General features: G+C 41.9%; 1 protein-coding gene across 1 annotated transcript; it reads right to left on the bottom strand.

Moving 5' to 3' along the window:
- Positions 1-33: 33 nt before the first annotated feature.
- On the bottom strand, positions 34-27,688 carry SLC35F2 (solute carrier family 35 member F2). Its single transcript, XM_067562725.1, has 8 exons — positions 27,228-27,688; positions 20,076-20,251; positions 19,142-19,269; positions 14,107-14,266; positions 10,337-10,493; positions 7,235-7,287; positions 5,896-6,050; positions 34-848 (listed from the first exon to the last, which is right to left on the bottom strand). The coding sequence occupies exons 1-8, from the start codon at positions 27,683-27,685 to the stop codon at positions 624-626; spliced, it is 1,512 nt and encodes a 503-aa protein (XP_067418826.1). The 5' UTR covers positions 27,686-27,688; the 3' UTR covers positions 34-623.

Below are 27,688 nucleotides of genomic sequence, written 5' to 3' on the forward strand. Positions count from 1 at the left end.
AAAGTGCTTCCTTCCTGAAACCTGAGCAAGCGCTTTGTGAAGCTTGAAAGCTTGTGCCTTCCACTAACAGAAGTTGGTCCAATAAAAGACATTACCTCACCCATCTTGTGTGTCTCATATCCTGGGACCAACACGGCTACAATATGGCAAACATATGTATTATGGCATGTAGAGCTAAATCTTGCAAGTGCTGAGGCCCTCTTGAGAAGTGCTGGTTGCCTTCCAATCCCACTCTTTTCAATGGCAGTAGAGGACACTCCCTTAGCATCTTGCAGGATTGGGCCCTTAATAATTAACACACAACAAAGGATTTCTGCACCTGACAGCTAGCTTTGGCTTCATCTTTTTAAAGCATCGGCTGTTAAATTAATCAAAACTTTCTGAACATAAGATTCTGTCACTTCCCAGAGGCTTCCAAATATTTGTCTATTTCACTTTAAGGGACAGATCTTCAGTTGGATAGCTTCATTGATTGAGGATCTGGCCTTAATAGCTAAGCATCTATCCAGTGTACCAAAACAAATGCAGCATGATGTACACTCTTGGCAACAGATCAGTTCTCCATATTGATTGAGGGATAATTTTGGCAGTACAAAGGCTTCATTTAAAATGCTGCTACTTTTCTAACCCGTGTTCACCCGCACATTTTCTTCTCTAGTAAATTGTACAGTAGCAGCAGGGGTTTCCTGGTGGTTCTCCTCAATTTTTAGTCCAAGGTTATCAAACCCCGTGCTGGCTGGTTGTGGCAAACTGGTTGTGGCTTGTTCTGCAGTTCGAGTTGGAGTGGAACAGTACAAAATGAAGCCCACCATAATGACACCAAAGGACAAGAGGTAGAGACCTGAAAACTGAGAGTGATAATGGGAGGGGGAGGGAAATAGAGGTGGTTAGTAATCTTGTTTTAGGATTGTGCCTCGCAGCAAGAATATCATTTACAGCTGTACTTCCTTTATACCTAAATATTTAGAGTACATCCATCACCGTAACATATGGGGCCAAAAAGCAAAACTCAGAAGCTCAGTCCACTGTGAGACTCAGACTACCTTATTTTTCTTCTCAACCTCCTCTTCTTGATGGATGTGCCCAAGGATAACATAGTTCTAGATACAGTGATGACAAGGAGTAATTGTTTATACAAGTGAACACTAATGTAATGTATCACTGACTGTTTTCAATTTTAAATGCAACATGGTCAAATTCTGTGATGGATTTACTCCAGGACTCTCACCTGCGAGAAAGAATTTGTCCCTGTTGTTGGTCTGCAAGTCACCAGATCAGCAGGTTGGTTATACAGCACTTTTAACCATTTGATTTGCTATGTAAATGTTATTACTGAGCCACAACCTGTTCTCCTGTCTCCTGATACACACCAGTTTCACTTCATAGAAGTTACACCAGTGTAAAGAGATAATTGAGACTACTAAGTATATCAGACATATAGGATTTGGTCATTATTATCATCCAGTAAACTGTTAAAATTCTAAAAAAAGGAAGTATTATTATAAACCATCCTGTTGGGAAAATAAGAGACCACTTAAAGTGTTGACTTTCTAAAATTGGATTTAAAATGTAAAAGGATCAAATTACCCTCAGCTGGGAACAGTTTGTCAGCGGACACAAAAAACTACAAATTTTCTTCCCAACACCTTAATTACTGAAACAGCTGAAATCAAAATATCCCTGCTCAAAACTAGCTCCCCAGTAATAACACAGGCATAATATTCCTTTGAGACTTGATCCTGCTGTCAATTGCTGTCCCATTGATTTCAATACATGCAGGATTGTTCCCTAGGTCTTTGTTATCTATGCGTATTGTCTTATGGATGAGATTTTCAAAGGAGGTCTAAGGAAGTTCAGTGGGATTTGGGCATGTGACTTATGTCTTATGGTTATTGTTTAATACCATAAATTCTGGTGCAGGTTTCCATTGCTTGACTTCTCTGCTAACAGTTGCACTGACAGTTCTGGGGAAGCAAGGGGATTCCATTATCTAATACAATGAAGGTTGACAAAGTCAGTGTCAAAAACTATTTTCAGCTGAATCAGAATTCAGTGTAGCAACCTGGTTATGACCAAGGTCAGTCATTTGGCATATTGGCATTAATACTAGCCAGAACTTTTCAAACATTCTCCTGAGTTTGGAGGAAAACAAGTAACTCTTCACAGTCACGAAATGAAGGAAAAATGGGAACTTCAGACTCAAGCCCCTTTGATAATTGAGCACTTTGAAGAGGGGGCACCACATGCTCCTGCAGGTGGAGAGGTCAGCTGGCTCACAGTGCATCTGAGCCTTAGCTTAATACAGTCGTGCAGCAGTAACTGAAGTGGAACTACTAGGAAAGTGTAGGCTGCTACAATTCCAACTCCTCTTCAGCTTCTAAATCTAAGGATTTCAGAAATTATACAAATTGGGCAAGAATCTGCTCAACTAAATTGATGTAAATCTGGAATAACTTTTAACTGTAATGGAGTTACTCCAGGTTTACAATACTTCAAGCTGAAGATGGAATTTTGCCATTGGCTTCTAAATTCATTCACTTATTTGTTTGTTCCCATGAAGAGGGTCTGTTTCCACAAAACCTGAGGTTTACATCAACTGTTATCTTATAAACAGGAAGCTAAATTCTCATCAGGCACATTAATGCAGCAAAGCAAAGTGTACTGGCACCCATAATCACTAATAAGCATCACTAATAAGCTTCCCCTGCTATGCCCCACCTAAAAGGATTATTCCTCTTAGGATGTGTGGCCAAGACTTTCAAAGATGATGTTCTTTGACACCTTTTGCCATGGTAGTTCTACAGCTCCAGTCTATTTTATGCCTCACACTGCTGAAGAAATAAACTGAGTTTTCTTACATATGGCTTTGTTTGCCCTCTTCTAGCTGCTTTGAGAAGAGAGATTTTGTTTCCCTTTTCACCAGGATACCCTCAGCATGTCATTTAGGTTACTGAGTGTGGAACAGGGCTCAGTTCAGAGGACTAAAAGCCCCATTTTAATGAATGCCCCATGTACTGTGTCTGGAGAACAAATATCGACAAGTATTTATTTATTTAGTTATGTTCAGTTTTTACTCTGTTTTTTTCAGTCAGGCTTTGTAGCGCCTATTTACATTGGTATAGAAACTGATTTAGTTAAATCTGTGCAATTTGTATGTGTAGACATGGTCTTATTCGATACCAAGTCTAAAGCCTTCTATAAAATGTGACTGGTAATCCAGTAACTCCACCTAGTGTCTAGATTTGCAATAATCTCTTTCCTAGAAGTTTACACAATAGATTCATGTTCAGAAAATATTTGTGGCAAGCAATCTGCCTGCTCATCTTTGGAGAGTTCCTGGGGTTTTGGTTTGTTTGATTTTAGTCATATCTGGCATCATATTTCAAATCTCGCCTGCAGCTGAATGATGTAAGACACTGACAGGAGTGGAGTTCCTGACAGGTGAAGATGTACTTCTGAAAGCGAGGGTTGGCCATATGAAGGCTCCCTGGGGGCCTGATCCTGTAAGGGGCCAAGTATTCTATTCCCATTGTCTCCAGTGGTCGCAAGGGCTCACAATATTATGCAGGAATAGGAATGTGATCTTCCTCCACCCCAGTTATCATTCTGTGATAATTTTATTCCAAGTGGCAATAATGGCAAAGGTTAACAAAACCATCATGTACTAGAAGATCACAGGCAAGAACCACTGGGGTTAGCAGAAATCAGAAAAGTATATTAGAACAAAGGTACCTGTGGCGTAAAGCTAAGGTTAAGAAAGAGATACTCATCTAGACTGATACACAAAACTCTAACTTCACCTGCAACAGCCTCTGAGGGCTTTATGTGGAATATCTTTTGGTGACAGGGGACAAACTGTCCTTCTTCAGTAAGAGTCAAGAGTGGTTCATTGCATTTTTGTCGGTAGTATATTCAATCCCCTATACCTTTCTAATCCCTGAAACATCCTCCCTGGTGTTTTTGTGCAACAGCAAAGGAAATATAAGATAACTTTGCTGCTGTTAAATATGGAAAAATTGTGCTTCCTGGTGTAGTTACCTAGTTCTCCCTTAGACTTGCTGGCAACTATAGGTGCTGCATTAGTATTGCTCCATTCTCTTGCTGCCCCCCCTTGGCTGTTTTTAAATTACTGATGGAAGCTCTTTAATTGCAGAGTTGTCATTCTCCAGACAATTTCATTTCTTGATCATTCATAGTGTGATCCAGAATTTGTTACTTCTCCTTTGCCCAGGAAAAATGTCTGATGGTTTCAAATACTGCCCACTCCACCTTGCTTTGTGAAGGAACTGGCAAATAATTAATTTAACCTTCAATACATTAGTCTTGGCATCTCCCTCACTTACCATCATGGTCTTCAATTCTTATTTTTATATGTGCCTGAAATGCTCTTATAACTTATCTCAATGCCTTCTGAAATCCACCCTTCTTTTTTTGTTATCAACATTGGGTAGTACCAGATGCTTCAGATAGAGATGTAAGAAACCCTGCAGCGGGCAATTATGAGACAATCTGCCTCTAGGGAAAGCTTCCTCCCAACCCCCAATAGTAAGAACTTGGCTTAAAGCCTCAGGCTTCAGGGTTTATATATGTATTTTCCAAAATTTTTGCATACCTTTTAAAAATATTTATTATTTTATTTACTAAATATTTACTATTCATTATCCACATAAATGTCTAATCCCTTCTTGAATTACACCATTAGCTGTATGATGCCAAGATACATGATTGATAGGTGACTTAGAAATGGATGTAATAACTGAGCTGCTAGTTACAATGCACAGTGCAGACATTTTCTTATTTATTTAATTTTTTAAATGAACACTGTTGAGTAGGTCAAATCCAAAATTAATTAATGCTCAAAATGGCTGTAATCTGGTGGAGAATGTCAATTGCTAAATATCTCTTCAAAAGGAAACTCTAGCCATTGTATGTGCCTAACACTACAATACTTCTGCTCTTATGCTTCAAAAGTAAATGATCCTTCACCTTTAGAACCTAATTTGACATTAAAAGCTTCTGATTTCTGTATGGCTGAGGGCAAGTGACCTCATGAAGTAATAGAATTAAGCCTCTTAAGTAAAGTTCACAAGCTTCTCACAAAGCTTTTCCATCCTCTGAGTGGATCAATGATTAAAAAGGTTATAGTGAGCTCGGTTCCCATGAATGATTCTGGATGCAAAGGATCAGTTACAGTGGAAGGGGTTTTGGTTTTTTTTTTTAAACAGGACCACGTGACTACAACAGAACACTAAAGAAACAAATCTCCCAGAAGCAGTTCCACTGAATGTCCTCATCAGAATATACAACAGATAGATTTGTCTTCAGAACTCAGTGTTTTGAGTTCTGTTCAGAGATATAATGGAGTGGGGTTGATTCTTCTCACACAGGTGTATCTAATAACTGATTAAAAATGCAGAAAACATTTACTTTTGAGATCAGCCCAAACCATAGCTTCAGATATAGACATGCTTGAACTTTTTATTAACTTTGGATCTGAACGTTTTAGCTGGCCTTTGAGGGCTGACCAAATCTGAACACTCCCAAATTTTGGGTGATTCAAAATATGGATTCAGAAAAGAATTCTGTGACTAGGATCAATCACTAATTTATTTACAGTTTCTTGCAGTGATTGCAAGTCTTTCTGAGGGTTTTGCAATGCTCTTTAACAACAAATTAATTCATGAAGTGTGAAATGAATTTTAAATCGCTGTCTACCTAACAGTGTGTTATTATGTAACTAACTTGGAATCCTCTGATTAACTTTTTTACTTCAATGATAAACGAATGATGTAATCTGCACAAATTCACAACTGCGCTAGTCATTAGAAACAGTTAAGATGGCTATGCTTTGGAATGAAACTTAACTGAAACCATAATGATTGAATGTTTTCTTACCTTATAGCCAAACAGGAAGAGTCCAAAGAAAAGACTGTAGAGATCAGCTGTCAGAATGCCCAAGTTGACAGAAGTAGCGCTAGTAACTTTAATCACTACTGGCATGAAGCTATACAGCCCAAACATACATAGGGCAAAAGCCATGAATAGTAACACTGTAAAACAAGCCAACAGTTTACACTAAAGGGAGTGAATAATGAGAGAGCAAAAAAGACTGATGTCTTCAGACAGTGTAACCCTATGCACATTTTATCAGGTGCTACAGTAATACAAATAATAAGTAATAATCAGACTGGTACAATCAAGTTCCTTACACATAACTCTTTCGTACGCCAAAAAAATAAAATTATAGTAAGAGAGAACATCTTGTACAGATTCAGACACTGTGTGGATGAATGGCAGTGAGAAGGTACTGAATTTCTATTCAGACTTTGATCAGGAGGAGATAACGGGGGCGGGGGCTGTCACATCAGGAAAAGGAATAATCCTGTTCTTTCATTCTTCATTGGTTAATATTAGAGCTAGTCAGAGAAACTTTGACTAAACCATATTCCATCAGAATATGTAGTTCCATCTAAATCAAAACACTTCATGAAATCATGTCAATTTTGCTGGAATTTAATTTCAGAAGAAAGCAGAAAAACTCCATAGGTTGAAACATCCCGTTTTTTGACCCTTTCAAAGCAAAACTTTTCAAATTTTCATTTTGAAATTATTTTTCTTTTCAATTTTTTAAATGTTGCATTATATCATACAAATGAAAAAAAACTGAAATTGAAATGAAACATTTAGATTGACCCAAAATGAAATTTATTTTGGAATTTGCCTTTGCAGAGAATCGAGATTTTTGGTTTTCATGATGATTTGGAACAAAGACCAATTTTTAAATCTTGATCTTTTGCAAAATTGAATTTCTGTCCTCCACTCAGCTCTAGTTAAGACTACTTTTGCCTAGAGGGGACATCAGCATCTGCATGGAATACGCTGGCTGAAAGAAATCCAGTCAAGACAACAGTGATGTTGGTGGTATGAGGAAAATATTATAAGATAGCAGCCAATACAATAACATCTCTCTTGATTGGGTTTTCTGTACCTTGACAATCAACATGGTTCAATCCCATGGACCTACTTGGATTTTGGGGTCCAAAACCTGTAAAGCTTATCTCTTTTCTAATCAGAGTTTGCACAAAGTACAGCTTTCTTTTAAACACAGTATGAATGTTGCTTGTTTTATGATGACAGATTAAGTAAAGGGAAATGAAGATACCACAGCTCAGAAAAACTGATAATTTGTTGAATTTTTTTGAGATTTTTTATACATCATTTTAATGTCACATACCAATTTTCCAGTTCCACTGAATGTGAGCTATGTCCATGTGTTCCACAATGGCGCTACATAAAAAAAAAAGACATGCCATAGTGAAAATTACTTTGCATTGTTTTCAATATGTATTCAAATGGTGGATTTAATTACCAGCTTATATAAGAAATGCTTTGATTTTCTCTCTTATCATCCTATAATTTTGTATCTAAAGTATTTATTGAGCACAAGTCAACATGGAATCTAGCTGAACATGGAAAGAACACATAAGAGTTAAAGAAAAGTGCTCTTGACTTTCACGGCTTCACTTGCTATTTAACATAATATCTGAGAAAATGATTAACTGTGATGCTGGGAGGTGAGGAACATAAAATTAATTAGTATGCTATGTTTGCATGCATTCTCTGTCTCCATGTTTATTTGTAATAGTAAATGTTGCCTCATTTTTAAATTCAAGCTTAAACATATCACAAATGCTCCTCTTTAATCTATCCTTTTTCTTTAGAAATAAACTTTAATGCTGATTTTTTTTAGTCACGTTAGAAAATCATAGAAGTCGTTCTGCCTGTGATTAACTCCTGCAGATTCCCACTGGAAAAACCTTCATGGAAATACAATCCCATGAGTAGTCTTTAGTCACATGATTGGTCCCATGAAGGTCAATGAGACTAGTTACACACCTACAGTATAGACTATGACCCAGATCCAGGGAGGCATTTAGCTACCTAACTCCTGCTGAAATCAATGGAAGTTTGGCACCATGGGCGGCACGTATAAGAGGCTTGGTTGACTGAGGATGTGAGGAGATTCCCAAACCTTAGCCTTTCTTTTTAGGTGTCAAATCTGAGGAACCGTCCCAGACTGAGGTGTCATTAGAGAAGGTTTTGCAACAAATTGATAAATTAAACAGTAATAAGTCACCAGGACCAGATGGTATTCACCCAAGTGTTCTGAAGGAACTCAAATGTGAAATTGCAGAACTACTAACTGTGGTATGTAACCTATCATTTAAATCAGCTTCTGTACTGGATGATGGGAGGATAGCTTATGTGACGCCAATTTTTTTAAAAGGCTCCAGAGGCGATCCCAGCAATTACAGGCCAGTAAACCTAACTTCAGTACAAGACAAATTGGTTGAAAGTATAGTAAAGAACAGAATTATCAGACACATAGATTAACACGATTTGTCAGGGAAGAATCAACATGGTTTTTGTAAAGGGAAATCATGCCTCCCCAATCTACTAGAATTCTTTGAGGGGGTCAACAAGCATGGGGATAAGGGTGATCCAGTGGATATAGTGTACTTAGATTTTCAGAAAGCCTTTCACAAGGTCCCTCACCAAAGGCTCTTAAGCAAAGTAAGCAATCATGAGATAAGAGGGAAGGTCCTCTCCTGGATCAGTGACTGGTTAAAAGATAGGGAACAAAGGGTAGAAAGAAATGGTCGGTTTTCAGAATGGAGAGAGGTAAATAGTGACGTTCCCCCAGGAGTCTGTCCTGAGACCAGTACTGTTCAACATATTCATAAATGATCTGGAAAATGCAGTAAATGATGAGGTGGGAAAATTTGCAGGTGATACAAAACTACTCAAGAAAGTTAAGTCCAAAACTGACTACAAAGTGTTACAAAGGGATCTCACAAAACTGGGTGACTGGGCAACAAAATGGCAGATGAAATTCAGTGTTGATAAATGCAAAGTAATGCACATTGGAAAATATAATCCCAACTATACATATAAAATGATGGGGTCTAAATTAACTGTTACTACTCAAGAAAGAGATCTTGGAGTCATTGTAGATGCTTCTCTGAAAACATCCACTCAATGTGCAGCAGCAGTCAAAAAAGCTAGCAGAATGTTGAGAATCATTAGGAAAGGGATAGATAATAAGAGAGAAAATATCTTATTGTCTCTTTATAAATCCATGGTATGCCCACATCTTGAATACTGTGTACAGATCTGGTCTCCACATCTCAAAAAAGATATATTGGAATTGGAAAAGCTACAGAAAAGGGAAACAAAAATGACTAGGGGTATAGAACAGCTTTCATATGAAGAAAGATTTAATAAGACTGGGACTTTTCAGCTTGGAAAAGAGATAACTAAGGAGGAATACAACAGAGGTATATAAAATCATGACTGATGTGGAGAAAGTAAATAAGAAAGTGTTATTTATTCCTTCTCATAACACAAGAACTAGGGGTCACTCAATGAAATTAATAGGCAGCAGGTTTTAAACAAACAAAAGGAAATAGTTATTTACACAACACACAGTCAATCTGTGGAACTCTTTGCCAGAGGATGTTGTGAAGGCCAAGACTATAACAGAGTTAAAAAAAGAACTAGATAAGTTCATGGAAGATAGCCATTGATGGACCTATTAGCCAGGATGGAAAAGGATGCAAAAACCATGCTCTGAAGTGTCCCTAGCCTCTGTTTGCCAGAAGGTGGGAATGGGCGACAGGGGATAGATCACTTGATTATTTTCTGTTCTGTTCATTCCCTCTTAAGCATCTGGCATTGGCCACTGTCAGATGACAGGATAGTGGGCTAGATGGACCATTGGTCTGACCAAGTATGGCCATGCTTATGGGAAGAGGTCAAGTGAGGGCAGGGCCTCAGGGGAAAGAGGTGGAGTACGGGTGGGGTCTACGGGGAAGAGGCCAAGCAGGAGCAGGGCCAGTGCCCCCCCTCCCCTTTTAGCTAGGTTCTGGCGCTCGCGTAAGCCTCCCAGACAAAAGAGTCACATGTCACTTATGTTTGGCACCTAAATGCCTTTGAGGATCTGGGCCCACACTCAGACAGATTTTCAGGATTGGGCCTCAAGGGTATTGTATGGCCTAGGCAGCAGATGTAAAAAGGAAGCACCCTCTGAAGCACTTGGCATTGCCCACTGTGGGAAGACAAGATACTGGGCTAGGTGGACCATTGGTCTGACCCTGTATGGTCATTCTTATGAAATGCATGCTGCAGATCAACAAAAAGGACCCCAAATGCATGGGTAAATGCAGATGTAACAATGAATTAATTTAATAGCAATAGCACCATTTGATGGTACACAGAAAAATCATTCTGCAATGTGTTCTTAATTAGGATTAAAGTAAATATATTAGATCCTTACAGCTGTAGGCCGCTGATAATAGTCCCAAACAAGCCCACCATTCCTAGAAACTCCACTCTGCTCAGATTTTTCACAATGTATTCCTCACTCACATTAGAAATGGCATACAAAGAAGCACCCAGCAGAACTAAGACATCGCCAACCACCACGTCATTTCCTGTACAGAAATATTAATCCACAAAAAGGGAAATACTGTAAACACTTTTTAGCTTTAAAAAAAAACACACACAAGTTTACTTTGAATGTCTCCACCTTTCAGGACAGGGAGATGGGAATTTTTCAGTACTGCTTGTGACCCATCCTTTGTAAACCAAAGGCTGACAATGCCAAAGACTCCAGTTGTCCTTGCAAAGTTTGGGGTCAGCTGAGCTTTTGGTTTTTATTTTAAAAGTTAAGTCACACTTTAACTCAACTGTAAAGTCAAGGTCCATCTATTTCTGTGAGGGTTAAGAACTGTGGGAATTCCAGCAGAAAACAGAAGAATCCTACCTTTCAGACCACTGACTCAGTGCTTCTGCATTATGGGCCTGATTCAACTCCCATTAAAGTCCATTTATTGATTTCAGAGGGAGCTGAATTAGGCTCCAAGTCTATGAAAGCTCTTTAAGTGGGTGCTACAAGTCTGTGATAGCATGATATGGGCTAAAATAAGCCTTTTTATACTATACTAATGGGATTTCCTGTAATTCAGCCATCAGGTGAATGCATCAGTTCAATAGCCAGATCGCTGCTTTCATTAAAGTTCTTGATTTGATTTAAAACCTCTTTCCCAACCTGTTTGATAGCCATTCTTTAGGGAAACATGACTGGGAGTTGGGGGAAGGACTGAGAGATATACATCTTTCAAGAAGTATATATATGTTGTACCGCCAGACCAATGGATGAATCATGATAGATATAGAAATCTCAGGGGAGGAAGCTTTTCCCTTTGGACTCTATTCTGTCATAGATTCTAAGGCCAAAAGGGACAACTGTGATCATCAAGACTGACCTCCTGTATAACACAGGTCATAGATCTTCCCCCAAATAATTCCTAGAGCAGATCTTTTAGAAAAATATCCATTCTTGATTTTAAAATTGTCAGTGATGAAGAATCCACCAAGACTCTGAGTAAATTGTTCCAATGATTAGTTACTCTCATAGTTAAAATTTTACACCTCATTTCCAGTCTGAATTTGTCTAGGTTTAGCTTCCAGCCATTGGATTGTGTTATACCTTTCTTTGCTAGATTAAAGAGCCCATTATCAAACATTAGTCATGCTTACTAATGTCAAGTAGCACTATGACTATGTTTCACTACAAGAAAGATGTCTTTTTACATTGAGATGGCTATCTCACTCATTGTAAAATCCTAGTGGAGACAAAGCACAAAGGGGGTTTACCCTCCATTACTCCTGAGGGAATTCTGTGCCACTGCACATGCGCAGAATTCATGTGCAGTGCAGAATTTTTTTTTTTTCTCTGCAGAAAATACATTATGCTGGAAACGTGCTGCAGTTATATGGTGCACCCACCAGGGGCACTGTGGCGCCAGAACAGAGAGCAGCTGTGGCTAAGGAAGGGAAGAGGCTGGGTTCCTCACAGCACCCTGCCCATGGTGTGGGGTACATGGGGTTGCTGGGGGGTCTCAGACTGAGGTTTAGAAGGGCTAGTGGGGGGGACAGACTGGGGTGGGGGCTGAATGGGAGTGGGGGTGCAGGGACACATGGGTACTAGGGCGAGTGAGGTGGCTGAGTGGGGGTTACAAAGACTCATGGGGACAGGGGGGAGTGCAGAGACACATGGAGACAGGGGCAGATGTGCCTGACTGAATGGGAGAGGCTAGGGGTCATCCAGGATCTGCCTGGGGGAGGCTCCCCAACTCCCTAATAATCCCTATTCCTCAAAAAAACCTGTTCCATCCCACCCACACCCAACAACCCTCCAAGTTCACTCCCAGGCTCCTTCCCAGCAATTACTTCCCTCTCCCTCAGCTCCTCTGTGGCCCCTGACTCCCCCAAGCCTTTCCACTGCTTCTCAGGGTGGCGGGAAATACGTTCCTGTATTGCAGTTTAAAGGAATTATTATTCAAAGGTCTGTGTTAATTTGCCTAATAATGAATCTATTTGTTAAAAAACATTTCCTGAATCTTTTTTGTTGTCTGTATTGTTACAGACATACTTGCTGACCGGTATTTTGAAATAAATTACTAAAATAATTGAAACGGACATGATTATATTGTGTTATTTTGACAAATAAAATTCACAGAATTTTAAAATATTGTGAGCAGAATTTTTAATTTTTTGGTGCAGAATTTTTCCATGAATACTCCATGTAGCTAGTTGAGGTCAAACTATACCTCCCACCTGTGGTTTACCTGGACTTGTTTCTGCTAGGATTTCCACTGAGATAGCTAACTCAGTTTTAAGAATACACCTTTTTTGCACTATCTGAAGACATTGACTTAGTTATATGAAAAGACCCACCAACATCAATGAGACTGGATGTGTAGGTAGGTGCTATTCAGTGTATTTAACAGCTGCAGATCCAGGACCACTATAAGCTTTTTAATCGAACTAAAAACATGATGATATATTAGCTCTAGACAAATAGAACTCATCCACACTCTCTTTGAATTGCAGCAGTACTAATAACTAGAACCTTAATTAATTCCAGATTCTAAAATGCAAGGTTTTATCTTAGGAGACCCAACTGGACCCAATAAGTACACAGTATAAGGTTGCGAACACTCCCTTATTACAAGGAACATCCCTTATTTTTTCATCTCTTTACAGCAAGATCGGGAGTTGCTGAGTGCTGCAAAATGCAGCAAGAAATACCCCAGGGGAATGTAGGTAAGTACTGCTTATTAGTATTAATAATGACAATTAATAATAGTATTAGAAGGAGAGGTGAGTTGGGGGTGCTAAGAAAACAGTACCTTATTTTTTAAACACAGTGTTGGCAAACCTAGGTAATGGGTGAGCTGAAAAAGGAGTTCTCTGTGGCTCCCTAATGCTGGTGCTGGCTGGAGATTATTTTGGCCCCAGCATAGTTTAGAGCAGCCCTAACGCTGCTCTAATCCATGACCAGTTCTCTGTTGGCCTCAAGGGGCCAGCCTTCCAGCCAGGGATCATAGGAACTCACTGCATTATGGCCACACATCCTCCCACCCCAACATGCCCCTGACACTGGCTTCTATGCCATACATGGATTCCCCTACGCAAGCGGTATCCCCACTGCAGAGATCTGCTCGCTTTCTGGCCCCTTCATGACTTTGGAGTGGTGCAAAATGATTGGAGCAGGGCTTAATGAGCTTGGGCCCAGATCCTCAAAAGTATTTAGGTGCCTAATCCCCAATGAAATCAATGGGAGTTAGACACCTAAAGACCTTTGAGAATCTGCGCTTCAGCATCTGAGGCAGTAGCAATAATCCAGGTCTGCAGGCCAACGGATATTACCACCCCCTAAAGTCTGAAGACAAGGCCTTGAATACAATCTTTGGGGAGCAAGGGGCTACTACACTTCAACAAAGGAGCCAAATGCGGGAGAGTTGTTCACCTTGACAAGTAGGAGAGCATCCTGTAACGGATGGCTCCACCACCCATGTCTGCAGTCTGAAAAGACAGAAGTTCTGCAATTGGAGAGGGAGCTAACCTGACAACCTCACCCTGGAATAGAGCTAAATTGATTCACCATGAGTTTTCTCTTCTTTTGTCTCATCTATGAAAGGAAGAATGTCATGAAACCCATGTCTCCACACTATGCCCAGATGATAACGAATTCCTTACCTTCATTGTTTTGCCTCCCAGCTAGTATGTCTGCACCAACCATAGTTCCCACACCCAACAGACAGACAGCAACAGCTATAAAATGGATGAGTCTGTATCTTGCGCGAAGAATGAACCACGATAAAGCCATCAACACAGGGATTCCAAAGCAGTCCAGTAGCTATGTATACACAGAAACCGTTTTTAATTAGAAATCTGCCAAAACACACTTGATTTCACCATCCAGAGTGCAAACATGGACTTTATTCTCCACCAAAGCAAATCAGGAGTCAGCTTATTGAAGTCAATGAAGTTACACCAGTGTAAAACCAGTTTAAGTGAGAGGGGAATCAGACCCACATTTTGCCATCACAGCCATAATGTGAGTTAGGCAGATGTGAGTACTACTGAGTGGGAAGTCTCTCGTATCTAGAAACTAAGTGTACTATTTTCGTGATGGGCCTGATCACCCCCACCATCAAGAGTGAGAGTGTTGAAGATGTTGCTACTAAATCCAATGTCCTCCAGGAGGCCACTGAACTACTAGGAGGATTTGGTTGGATTTCATTTTTTCTCTTTGGTTTTATTTTGCCACAGTAAAGTAGCTAAATTTGGTCATGCTCATCTATCAGCTGGTTTTTGGGGTTTTTTTTATTTTCTACTTTGGAATCAGAACTATGGACCAGATTCTGATCCTAGTTACATCAGTGAAAATCTGGAGTAAATCTAGTAAAGAGAATGGAGTTATTCCATCTTTATACCAATGCAACTGAGACCAAAATCTGGCCCTGCGCTTTTAAAATTGGTTCTGCTGAAAAAACTATGTTTTGGTTAATTTAGTGCTACTGAAAGGAAAGGTGCAAGGAATTTTTTAGGGGAACAGTTATCCCACAGTTAGCCAGTTTCTAAAGCCTCTAGTTTCTTCCAGAAAACGTCTACAATACAGCAAAACATTTTCAGTCCAAAATCCTGTAGTATACTCAAAACTGAAAATTGGACTGCAGCATAAAACAGACCGAATGTAACAGAAAATTAAATAACACAAGGAACATTGTACTAATTGTATTATTATTATTATCGTTATTTTATATTTAACTCAGTAAAAACAAAAGCCACCTTTCCTGTTTGAATTTGCCAGAAACTGGTGTGGAATTTCTAGTCTGCCTCAACGGAGTGCCACAGAAAGTGAGAGTCAGAGGTTACAGCAGTATTTAGATCCAGCTTCCCACAGAACCCCATACATAGTGCTTCAAATCACTGTAACTTACCAGGACTAAAACATATTAAAAACTGATCTCCTGGAGTCACATCCAAGCATGAGGGCCAAATTAATGGGATTACTCACGAGTACCACGATCAAGATTTAGCCCTCCATCCTTACTGTTCACTGTTACCTTTTGCCTTTCTAAACACGCCATTTCAGTGTTTTATCCTACTTACTTTTGTTGCTGAAGTGCGATTATCACTTACAAAAGCAAGGCTGCAAAATGACTTTTGTTTATAACCCCATGTTCTCCCTTGCTCATAACTATACAGAGTATTTCAACAAAAATCAAGGCAGCAGAAAGAGGAATTACCACAGTTTAAATCTTAATTGTGCTTCATAAATCACACGCTCTAATCCTACTATCAGTTTTTTCTCTGTTCCCTGGATTCTCTCCAGTTTGTCAGATTTGAGAAGCCCACAGATGTACAAGGACCTACCAAGACTGTATTATGAGAAATTAGAACCACATGTTCTGACATGTATTACCAAATGTTCCCATGTAGCATTTGCTTTATCGTAAGAATATCACACTGTGAGCTCATATCTAATCTGACGTCCATCCCCTTTCTTCCATGGAGACTGAAAACATTTACACTTCTCCTGCACCACTGAATTCTGTGGTTTTGTTTAGTGTTAAACTAAAGGTCTCATTCATCTGCTGGAACAGCAACGCACGTTGGTCTAGATTTCATAGCTGTTGCCTGTAATTAAAAGCTAATGGAGAATCTACTTTTAGCCCTATGTAGGGAAGTGTTTAACTACCCCATCCCAGGAGGAGCTCCAGAAAAGAATGGTAACTCTGAGGCCTGGTCTACACCTAAAACAGGTCAACCTAGCTGCGTCACTCAGGGGAGAGGGGTACAAATTCACACCCTGGGAGATGTAGCTAAACTGACCTTAGCCTGCGTATCGACACTGCTAGGTTAATGGAAGAATTCTTCTGTGACCCTAGCTACCTTCTCTCAGGGGGTGGGTCTACTACAGAGACATAAGAACCCCTTTTGTCAACTGTAGCAAATGTCTACACTACAGCACTGCCACAGCACCGCCACTGTGCCACTGTAGCACCTGTAGTATAGACATAACTTGAAATGTCCCTCTGTATCACAGTTTCCCTTGAACTCAGATTTGTGGGTGGGTGAGGAAAATATGCTGCAATAGCCTACTTCTAGCTTCGGTATATTCCCCCTTCACATCCAGCCATTGACATGCAGAGGAGATTTACTGTTGCTCTGTCTACTCTCTGTCCCACCTCCCAACCCACTTGCTCAGAGAAATGAGCATCAGGCACAAAGCTCCATCTCTTCCCTGTTCCATGCACAGACTCACAAGCCCTGCTCAACTAGACCACAGCATGAAATTAAAACATGTCACTGTTAGAACTCTGCTTCCTACTGGCATTGTCTGCACTGTGGCAGGATCAACCATTGCACATGGGCACCAAAATCCTTTTATCTTTATCTACAGGGAAAAATCAGTTGCCATCTCAATGTTATCGCTGTAAATATCTACAAAACCCTTCCTTGCAGTGCAAACATCTGCTAAAGAAAATAAAATGTTTTTGCTATTTCCTTTGTTGAAAGCATATGGAAGTTTCCCACTGAGTGGAAGTTTCCCACTGAGAAGAATCATGAGGCTGGTCCCAAGCTCCATCAATCCACTGATGGACAGAGGATTCTGAACTTTTACAGTGACTGCATTTACCTTAATTGTCGTACAATTCAATAGTGGCATACAGCCACAGCCCTGCATTGGGTGTACATATAAATTGCTTTAGGGAGGCAGAACACGGGTCCATTTTGTCCAGTAGCCTGTCTCCAACAGTGACCAGCATTGGGGAAATTCAGAGCCAGGGCTAGGACCAAACTTTATGGCTTAGGCCTCTCTCTATATTTTCAACATCTGTCACCTCTTTCTCCCTGTCTCTGTCTCACTCACTGTCACATTCCCGGATGCAATCCAGACCAGTGAGGGGTTGTGTCACCATATAGGTGCCTTAAAGTGCTTTGCTGTTGTAGCTCCTGACATGGGCTGCTCACCAACAGCCTAGAAGCATGCAGGACACCACACTAAGTGTCTGCGTACAGCTGTAGCATTGACCCAGCAGCTCTGATCCCCACAGCCTTCAGTCACACACCAGTCACACTCTAGCTTCCATCAGCCTTGGTTACTACTTGCAGGGTGACCCCAACACACTCCCAGCCCCAAATATTCCCAGAAACGTGTGTTCTGCACTGTCCAGCCCTCTCCTGGACAGTTCAGATATTAAAGGTCTGTTGCCCAGTAAAAGGTCAATATTGAACAGTTTGCTACTTTAACTGGAGTCACCAAACAGACAAGGAGACAGTATTTTAAGTTAATTCAAGAATAAGAGAGAAAGTCAGAAATGGTGACCAGCAAATAAAAGTGAAAACACGCATCTAAAAGTCTAAAACTTAATCTAGCAAGTTTTGATTCAAGGCTTTGTTTAAGATGGCCTTTGTCACTCTCAGTCTTCCAGCAAGGTGGTGACTGACCCATTCCTTGACCAGGATCTCTCCCAGAGGCTCAGAGGTGCTGGTGCCTTTATCTCCTTAGGTGAAGGAGAGAGAGATAACGTGGGGTTCTCTGCCCCTCTCCAGTAAACCTCTGAAGTGGTTTCCTCTAAAGGTTACCCCTCAAAGCAAAGTTTAATCAAACAGTAAAGAAGGCAATATGGCATCTATTGGTGAAGCAGGCTCCATGCTCTTTCTTCTCACCTGTGTTTGCTGAAATGCAAGTTTGCTTTGTCTCCTGCCATTTCCTCCCCCTGCTATCTGGAAGACCCTGTTTACTACTCATCCCACATTCTTTTGTTTCAGATAGGCCTGTTTAACAAGTTCTGGCTAGGCAGGGCTGTGTGAGTTTGAACATGTGCTAGTAACATCATACAGGGGGATTTCATAACTTCATATATTATGTTGCTACATACACTTCACCATGATATTGTTGTCCAGCCTTGTGATACTTCACAAGGCCTATTTAGTACAAAGATTATTACAGTGGTGTGTAGGGTGTGAATACAGGGGTGCTTTTGGTCACACTCACAAATCTCTGTCTCTGCTGGAGTCACTTAGGGCCAGGCTGTGGCTGACTCCTATGCAGCTGCGTGAGCTGAAGGACGTGAAAGGAATCTTCCCCTTCCCCTCAGACTCTGGGGCAGCTGCAGTCCCTGCTCTCTCCTGAGTGCTGGGACTGCTCCCTGCTAGTGCTCCTTGGGGTACAAGCCACACCAAAACATGGTGAGGAGGAACAGGAGGCAGATGGGGCCCGGCCCTGCTCCCACCCCACACTGGTCAGAAATACTGGCTAGCCATGGATGAGAATGCACTCCCCTGAGCGTTGTGTAACAGGTGTGCCCCACTATGTCACAATACTTCCCAGAGCTCCTTGGGGTTGGGACAGCACCACCCTGCCCCTGACAAGGGCCTTTGCCAGGCAGACACAATTTGGCCCAAACCCTTGTTTTGCACCACACAGAAAATGGAGCTGTTGTCAGCAAACTCTTAAAAAATGCTTTCTATCAAAATAAGTAGAGCTGTACTCAAGAGACTTGGCACTGGATACCAGGAGCAAATATCCACTGCTTCCCAGAAGTATTACTCATGACACAGTATGTTCCATTCCCCAGACTGCAGAGCAGACTCACCTATATTGACAACCTTTTCCATTTTAAAACAGTTCCATATTTGTACTATAAAATCTCATTTTAGGAACGGATACATGTCAATTTTAAAAGCAGCAAATCAGAAAAGGGAAAACGGCCCATACCTGAACACTTGTTAGGGTTGTGTACTGGTAAGCCTTTACAATTGTGTAATTAGCTTCGACATCCACTAGTGCCAACAGAATATACTTCCACCACTTCCCTTTCAGAATTTGCAAAAGGCTGTCGCTGCCTGGTTAGAGAGAACTTCAGTCAATGTATGTTTGTTTCAAAAGGAATGCTGAATATTCATTTCAGAGCTCTTGCTTTTTAAGGTATATCTAATATTACTGTTTTCGGTTCTAGTTGGCCCACCTGAAGAAAGATATAATAGGAACAGAAAAGCCCACAGATGGGCAATAAAAATGATTAAATGCATGAAAAGATTTCCATTTGAAAAGAAACTGACAAGATGAGGGCTTTTTAAAAGAGGAGGTGAATAAGAAAAGCAGCAGCCTCAGGGCTGCTCTAATTTATTCAAAAGGCTTGGCATAGCCATAAATAGCCCAGAATATGGGAAGTGCAAAGGTATCTTAAAGCTGCCTTAGCCATCACTTCCTCTCTCTTTATTCCTGCCTTAAGTGTAGAAATTCAGTAACTGAGAATTAGGTCCACAGATTTCATGCCTATCTGAAGCAAGGATCAGGGCCATAAAATTGCCAGCTCCTCACTATGCAATCACTGATACTTTAAAATATACACAAAATGTTTTTTAAAAATAAATTATGAAACAAATAAAACCTCCTTCACTCATCCCACAATAGCCAAGTGCATTCACTCTTCTACAGCCTGATCCTACTGCTACCAGAGTCACGGGGCATTTTACCATTGATGTAAGTGGGTGCAGGAGTCGACCCCTACTTTTATGGTATCTCTCAAGGTGTTCAGTTGTCCCATACTTCACAGAGTACACATCTCACTGTTTTAGTGCATTAATCTGAGAAGTATGCAAAGAAAACAGTTTTATGAACCAAAATCCTCCCACAGTATTTCACATACCTCTCCTAAATGCCAACATTGTTGTATAAACTAGAAGAAGCAAACAATAGTTGATAAAACTTTGTAGCATTGGAGTGTTCACTTTGTATTGTTCTGCTAAATACTGGCTTGTAACAGCAGTCCCACAGATAAACAAGGAAAGCATCTGACCCAAGGCGAGTGTTTTCAAAATATGACTGTAAATGTAAAAGAAAAATGTAATTAATTTAGAATTAAACAAAAGAATGAATCATCTTAATCTTTACAGAGAAAAATAAGAAGCTACTAGAACATCTAGTTCTTTCTTCCACTCCCTTTCATTAGCTCCTCAACTCAAGCGTGCTATTGACACCATTTTTTAGTGCACCTCCTAATGACAGGAAGAAAAATTTCTCGTTAATTTGAAAATGGAGTCTTATCTACACTGGAAGCATTTTCTAACCTCATGCAGTCTTGCAACCCATTCAGTAAAAATGGATCAGGTCAACTTAAATCACCAAACCTGAGCCCATATTATCACTTTAAATAAATGTAAACTCAGTTTAGCCAAAGTGGTTTTAAAACCAGTCAGAGAATTTCCCCGGTGTAGCAGGTATTCTGATACCTAGGGCCTGAGGTCTATTCCTTCCTCTACACAGACTTCCTGTGTGATCTTGGTCAAGAGAATTAAACTCTCTGTACCTCAACTCCCCAATCTGTAAAAGAGGAATAATTTTTACCTAACTCAAGCCTCTTATGAGGTGAGTTTCCTGAGTGACTGAAAGTCAATTGAGACCTTTGGAGGGAAGATGCTATAGAAATGCAAAGCGTTATTATTATCTCTGGATATTTTGCTATTTTCCATCACTCTCTGGTGCAGTTGTTGATGGTGATTAGAATGAATATTTCCCGTCCAATCATTGCTTTAATTCTCACTCCTCTTCCTATGCCCAGCCTATAGCTAAAAATGGAGAAATGGTTTTAGCTCACTTTGGTTTTCAAGCACCTTCATGATTTAATTCAAAGTACTTTTGAGCTTTGTTGTAATCCTAGGTATTTAAAGTTAATATAGTAAATCACATCCCTAGCCTAGTTTACAGGCTGGTTATATTGGTGACACTTCTGTCTATTCTAGTCTATATAGGTTTTTATACTGAGTGCCTTCCAGTAGTGCATTAAGCAACACGATTACACATCTTTTAGGTGTTGTTTGTTCCCTCATCCTCCCCCCAGAGTGAGAAGCATGTGCAGTGGCGTCTTGTTGTAATAAAGATTTTTTTGTTGTTCTGGTTTTTTAGGGGCATATTAATAAATATACCTGTTCCTATGTGTTTATGTTTGGAAGGCAAGGTCAAAGAAAAGTGTCTTGTTTTTGGAGTGGAAGACGGTGAGGTTTGTGATGGTCCATAGTTTCTGGGGGAGTTCATTCCACATTCTCAGACCACACTGTGTCTTGCACAGATGAGCTTTAGTGTTGAGAACTCCTTTGTACCAGAGGAGTGAAGTTGTCAACCGCCATCTTTGTCCTGAAGCTTTGGATGATCTTTTTGATATCCTGGCCATGGAGTCCTTTGTATACAAGCACCAAGACCATGAACTTGCCTCGAAATTCTTTGATCGTTGAATGCTTGGTGTTGGCAATATTGCAAAGATACAACCAGATTTTCATGTATATCACAAAAACTGTGGATGTTGACAACTGTCTGACTATGGGCTTGTCTCCGCTGTTGAGTTAACTCGAGTGTTGCCCCAAGAAGGGCATTTCTACACTGCAGTCAGAGGTGTTGCCTGCAGCCTGGGTAGACATACCTGAGCTAGGTTTGACCTAGCTAGTTCAAATCACACTAACAGTGAATCCACAGCCATTTGGTCGGCAGCACAGGGTGTACAAGCCCACCCAGGACCCTGGGCATGTAATTGAGCAGCTAGTCTATGCTGCCGTCCATGCTGCCACAGCTTCACAGCTCCTCTTATTCAAGCTAGCTCAGATACACCCACGTGCACCACAGTCACAGCTCTGATTGCAGTGCAGACCTACCCTAGCTCAAGTCCCATCCCCACACAAGGGTAGGTCTACGCTGCAAGTGAAAGTGTGATTGTAGCATGGGTAGGCCTGTGCTGAAGCCTTTGCCACCCCCACATCTGCAATGCAAGTACGTACCCAGGAGGATCAAGCAGGTTTGTGCAGCCCTCGCCGCACTCACGCTAACACATCCTTACTGCTACGTCTAGAGAGTTAGCGATATTAAAACCACCAGAGGTATGTCTGCATGGGCTGCATATCACACTCCTGCCTGCACTGTACACTTCCCCAACTGGTATTGCTACACTGCAGTCAGAGGTGGGGCTGCAGCACCTCTGAGCTAGCTAAATTGACTAACAATGGCAGTGAAGCTTCAGCAGCATAGGCTAGCTGCTCAATTATATGTCCAGGGTCCTAGTGGAGTTGTGCAGCCCATGTGGTTACCGAAGCTGCTGTGGCTTCACTGCTGTTCTTATTCAAGCTAGCTGGATCAAAACCGTCTTGGGCATGTTTATATACTGTACTATGGACCTACTCAAGAATGCTAAACTTGAATGCATTGGTGCTTTTAACTCAAGTTGGTTGGCCCATCATGGGGTATAGGCTACAACTGAAGTTAGCAAACCCCTCAGCTGCTAATACAACCACTCTGTGCTGCTATATACAATTATTCTGTGCTGCTCTAGTGTCATTTTGCACTCAAGCTAAGCTAATTCAAGAGGAGTTCCCTTGAGTTAACTGCAGTGAAGACATAGTTTTAGGGTATGTTTACACTGCAGCTGGGAAGTGTAATTTTCATTTGGGTAGATGTGCACGCTCTAGCTCTGAGCAAGTGAGCACAGTAAAAATACAAGGGCCTGTCTACATTTGAAACGCTGCAGCGTCACAGCTGCAGCTGAGTGGCTGTAGCGCTTCAGTGTGGATTGCCAATGGGAGAGGTTGTCCCATCAGTGTAGTAAATCCACCCACCCCGAAAAGTGGTAGCCAGGTCAACAGAAGAATTCTTCATCAAACTAGCAGTGCCTGCACCAGGTGTTAGTTTGGCATAGTGATGTCTCTCAGAGATGTGGATTTTCCACACCCCTGAAAGACATAGTTATGCCGATGTAAGTTTCCAGTGTAGACCAGCCCTAAGGCCACGTCTACACTACGAACTTTGGTCAATGCAAGTTACGTTGGCATTAAGTTATGTCAGCATTAGTATATCACTTGTGCGTATGCATACCTGGCTCCTTGTGTTGGCACTGCGCATATTCACCAGGAGTGCTTGTGTCAAGGCACAGTGCGGTGCACCATAGGTAGGTATCCCAATATGCAACCCCTCCACCACCCAGTGCACTGTTTTTTTGGAAAATTTTGGAAAAGCATGGTGGGGCCAAAACGAGTCACACAGGGGTGACTGGGAGCAAGGGGTCAACTTCCCAGCATACGACTGTCTCCGTCTCATACTGTCATCTATATCCTGTAATTTTCATGCCTTTTTTCAAAATCCCACTAACCCGTGCAGCCTTCCTCACTATCCACCATCCCTGACATCTCTGTGCAAATACCGGAGTATCACGTGTCCAAAGTGCTTATGACAATAGTGCAGAGCTGTGTAGGCTCCATGCTTCTGTCAGGGACAGTGGACAACAATAATTTCCATGTGGGTTTGTGGGAAATTGAAAACAGGTGTGAAAATTATGAGACAGAGATTATATTATGGGATTATATTATTGCATTATGGGAAGTTGACCCCTTGCTCCAAGTCACCTCTTCATGGCTCACTTATGTCCAAACACGCATTGCCAAAACTACTCAAAAGATAGCACGCTGTACGGTGGCGGATGGCTCACTGGGATACCCACCCGTGATGCACTGCACTGTGCATTAACACAAGCACTCCTGATGATTGCACACAGCACCAACACAAGGAGCTAAGTATATATGCACAAAAGTGATATACTAAGTGCAGTGGCTGAATGCCAACTTTGTAGTGTAGATATGGCCTTAGTGTAGACACATGCACAACTAGGTCGATACAAAGTGGCTTATGTTGACCTAACTTTGCAATGTAGACCAGGCCTACGTGTGGCTGCTGTGGCACGGGTGGAGGCTGAGGCTATGTACACACTGACAGCGGCAAATTCGCCGCTGTCAGATCAATTTTTCCAGTTCAATTGAGCGACAGTGAAGACATGCTCAATCGATCTGGAAGTCAATCTAATAAAACCACCTCCCCAAAAAGCGTAGCGCTGCGTCGACAGGAATGTATTTCCTGTCGGTGCAGTGCACTAGAGACAGGCACGCTAAAGGGAAGTTACGAAGTCAACGGGAGTTACGCAAGCTACTCCGTGTAGCTTGCGTAATTCCCGTCGACTGCCACTGAATTTTGCCAGGAGTGTAGACCTGCCCTCAGTCTAGCTGCCCAAGTACATACCTATGATCTCAGACAGGACTACTCTGGAAGCTAGCCCAACCCACTGCCCATGCTGCCGCATCAACACTGCTGTGTTTAGCACACTAATTCAGTCAGAGCAGGGCATGTACATCTACCCAACCTGAGAATTACATCTCCCAGCTGCTGTGTAGATGAACCCACAGACTAGCAAGTGTGACTACAACTAAACTTGTGTGAACTTTGTAACAGTCAGGCAGCTGTAACTTAACCCAGTTTTTAGTTGTGCTGTAAGGCTAAATTAATTTAAAAGTTCTGTGTCGAAGAGAAATGACATAAAAATGACACTTTCTTATTCAACAGCTCTGTACTTGTGTATATTTCAGTCACATCTGCTGGCATGAGCGCTAATAATAAATCTTACCACTTTTTATTTGTTAGCCCTGCACAGCTGGTGTGAACTGGATTCTCTGTCTTCTAGTGCTCTTCAACAGAATTGTTTGGTATCACCTATGCAAACCTACTGAAAGTTAATGGCATTGCCAGTGCTTAATTTGTGCCAGGGCTTGCCAGTGCTGAGCCCTGGCACCTCTAGGCTTGGCAGGTCATAGCCCCGGCATCAGTTATGAATGTAAAAAAATTGCTTGAGCCCCAGCACCTCTTTCATTACAAATTAAGCACTGGGCATTGCAGAGGTGTCACTGAGGATCTTTGTTACTACTGCTGGTGATGTGTGAAAAAGAAAAGGACCACCGGCTGTGTGTGCAGGGCTGGTAGATAAAAAAAATCAATTTTATTTGTAAGCTGAGCATATTTAACACAGAAGTTTAGACAGCAGTAAACATGAAAGCCAACTATGCTTTTTTACAAAGATACTTTTCAGAATAGAAGTGCATTGAATGTTTGTAAAGTGTATTGAGATAAAAGTCCAAAATAGTATGAATTATTATTACAGTCCTGAAAATGGCTCTCTGACAGTAGATGGCTCTGCATGCATACACTTCAGGGTATATATACTGCCTTTCACAGTTTTGGCAAAAATTCATCCATGGGAACAAAGAAGCCTTTTTTTTCTCTTCTTTTCAGATCCCCATACTTAGCTAGCTCTTAGAAAACAATCCTGCATTGGGAGGAAGATAACCTAGATGACCTAACAGGCCTTGTTCACCTCTACTGATACTAGGGCTGGTTAATTTTTTTTCCATATAAAGACTTTTTGTTGTTGTTGTTGTTGTTGAAAATAAGCTATTTTCTACATCAGAAATTTTTAGAAAAAACAAATTTTCACAAACTTTCTGGGTTTTTTTTTCTTTGTTTTCATAAAATTGGGAAATGAAAAATTTAGTCTCAGTAATGGTTTTTATTATTTATTTATTTTCCCCCTTCCTCTTTTCTCTTTCCCCCTTTTTCTGTGACAAATGGGAAAAAGGGGTGAAGATGGGGGAAAATTAAAAAGTGGGAAAAGTGAAAATGGGGAGGGAGGAGGAAAAGAGCCACAAAACAAAAATATTTAAAAAAAAACTAAACAAAAATGTCTTATAAAAAATTGTAATGAAAAATTCTGAAGTAATTTTTAGTTGTTAGGGTTTGAAAAGAAACTTTTTTATTCAAAATGTCTGTGAATATTTTGAAGGAATAAGAGTTTCTTTTCCAAACCTGTGGAAAGAAAATGACTTCCAAAATCTTAGTGAAGATTTTTCCCCTTTTGTGTTTTCAACCAGGTCTCTCCCATACTAAGCTTGTCTCAGCGGAAGCCACTCTTCAGACATTGAGATGCAAAAGAAATTGGAGTCTTGAATTTGGTTCCATGTTAGACAGCAGCTAAAAGGACCCTCATTGGGAGACTTGACTCTTCGAAACCTCTGGTCATCCTGGCCAATGGTGTTACAATGTTGTAAAAAATGCTCTTACTACACAATCCATGTTACGGTGGTTCCGAGATACGGACAGACAGTTGAGGGGATATAGGCTCAATTCTGCAAGGTACAAAGCAGTCTGGCCGCAATCCAGCCACACATTTAAGGCTCAAATTTTTTAAAAGTATTCAGGCTTTGCTGCGCTCTGCATTGCAATGCCTCACTGATTTAGGAGCCTAAATCTCATTTTCAAACGGGATTTAGGCACCTTTAAAATCTGGGCCGTAAGCATTTCCTTAAAAGAAAGCGGATGAGTGGTTTTTCAGTGGGATTACTGGCATGTTGAAAGTTAAACCTGCTCACAGGCTTTGCCGGATCAGGGCCTGCACATTCCGCACCTCACAAGACCAAGGCCACAGAGGAAACGTTCAGTGCAGCCTTTCAGACCATGCTTCATGTGAGGGTCCGTACCCCAGGGTATATACACCGGCCCTAGACTTCACTGCTGCAGGTTTTTAGAAGGCAGAAAGCTGGACGGGAGATCCCGTCCCCCACTGCCTGCACAGGACACCCAGGGTGAAATCGTGACCCCATGACAATCAATATGGGAGTTTTACCAGGCACCAGCATTGTTGCAGCCCCAGGCTCATTCTCCGCCTCCCCGGTGGGGCTGTAATGACCCCCACTAACAGCAGGGCTTTGCCAGAGGGAAGCACGCGTGAAGCAGCCCACGCGCAGCCTAGCAGCTGGGCCCAGCCGGGGGCTGTTTGGAATCGGGCGGGCGGTTTTGGGGCATCCCTGGGGGAAGGGAGCCGCCAGCTTCCCCAGGCGCAGATCACACGTGGCTCAGCCTCCGGGGCTCCTCCGGGTCGCCCGCAGCGGCAGGGCAGAGGCGCGCGCGGCAAATTCCGCCCGCCGCCGCTGCCCTTTGTACTCACCAAGTGCAGAGCTTCTGCCGGAGCCCCGACAGGAGGCGGCGGCGGGACCAGCGGCTCGGCGGCGCGGCTGCTGTTTCCGACGGTGCCTGCGGGCGGGGGGCATCGGGACCAGCCGCTTCCATGTGGAGCCAGACGCCGCCCGAGAACGGCTGGCTGGAGACAGAGCTGGCTGGCGGGGGTGGCGGACAGGGACTGGCAGGGAAGGAGGTGGTGCGGCTCGCGCTGCTTCTTTGCTGGCTCAGCTGCTCGGCACAATCTCTCCTCCGCTGTGCGGGTGGCTTCCGCAGCAAATCATTAACCGTCAGCAGACAAGACCCAAACCATCCAGTCAAGACTGCACGCTGGCATCTCCCCCCCCCCCCCTCCGGGGGGCGGGGTGTAACCTGCACAGGGAGCCTGGGAGGAGACCGCCGCTCTGCTCTCCTTGCGGATCTGGGTAGCTGCCAACGCGAATTCATCCC

The sequence above is a fragment of the Emydura macquarii genome, unplaced genomic scaffold, assembly GCF_026122565.2.
Source record: "Emydura macquarii macquarii isolate MOO-44397 ecotype Brisbane River unplaced genomic scaffold, CSIRO-AGI_Emac_v2 contig_2473, whole genome shotgun sequence".
In the NCBI taxonomy this organism is placed as follows: Eukaryota; Metazoa; Chordata; order Testudines; family Chelidae; genus Emydura; species Emydura macquarii.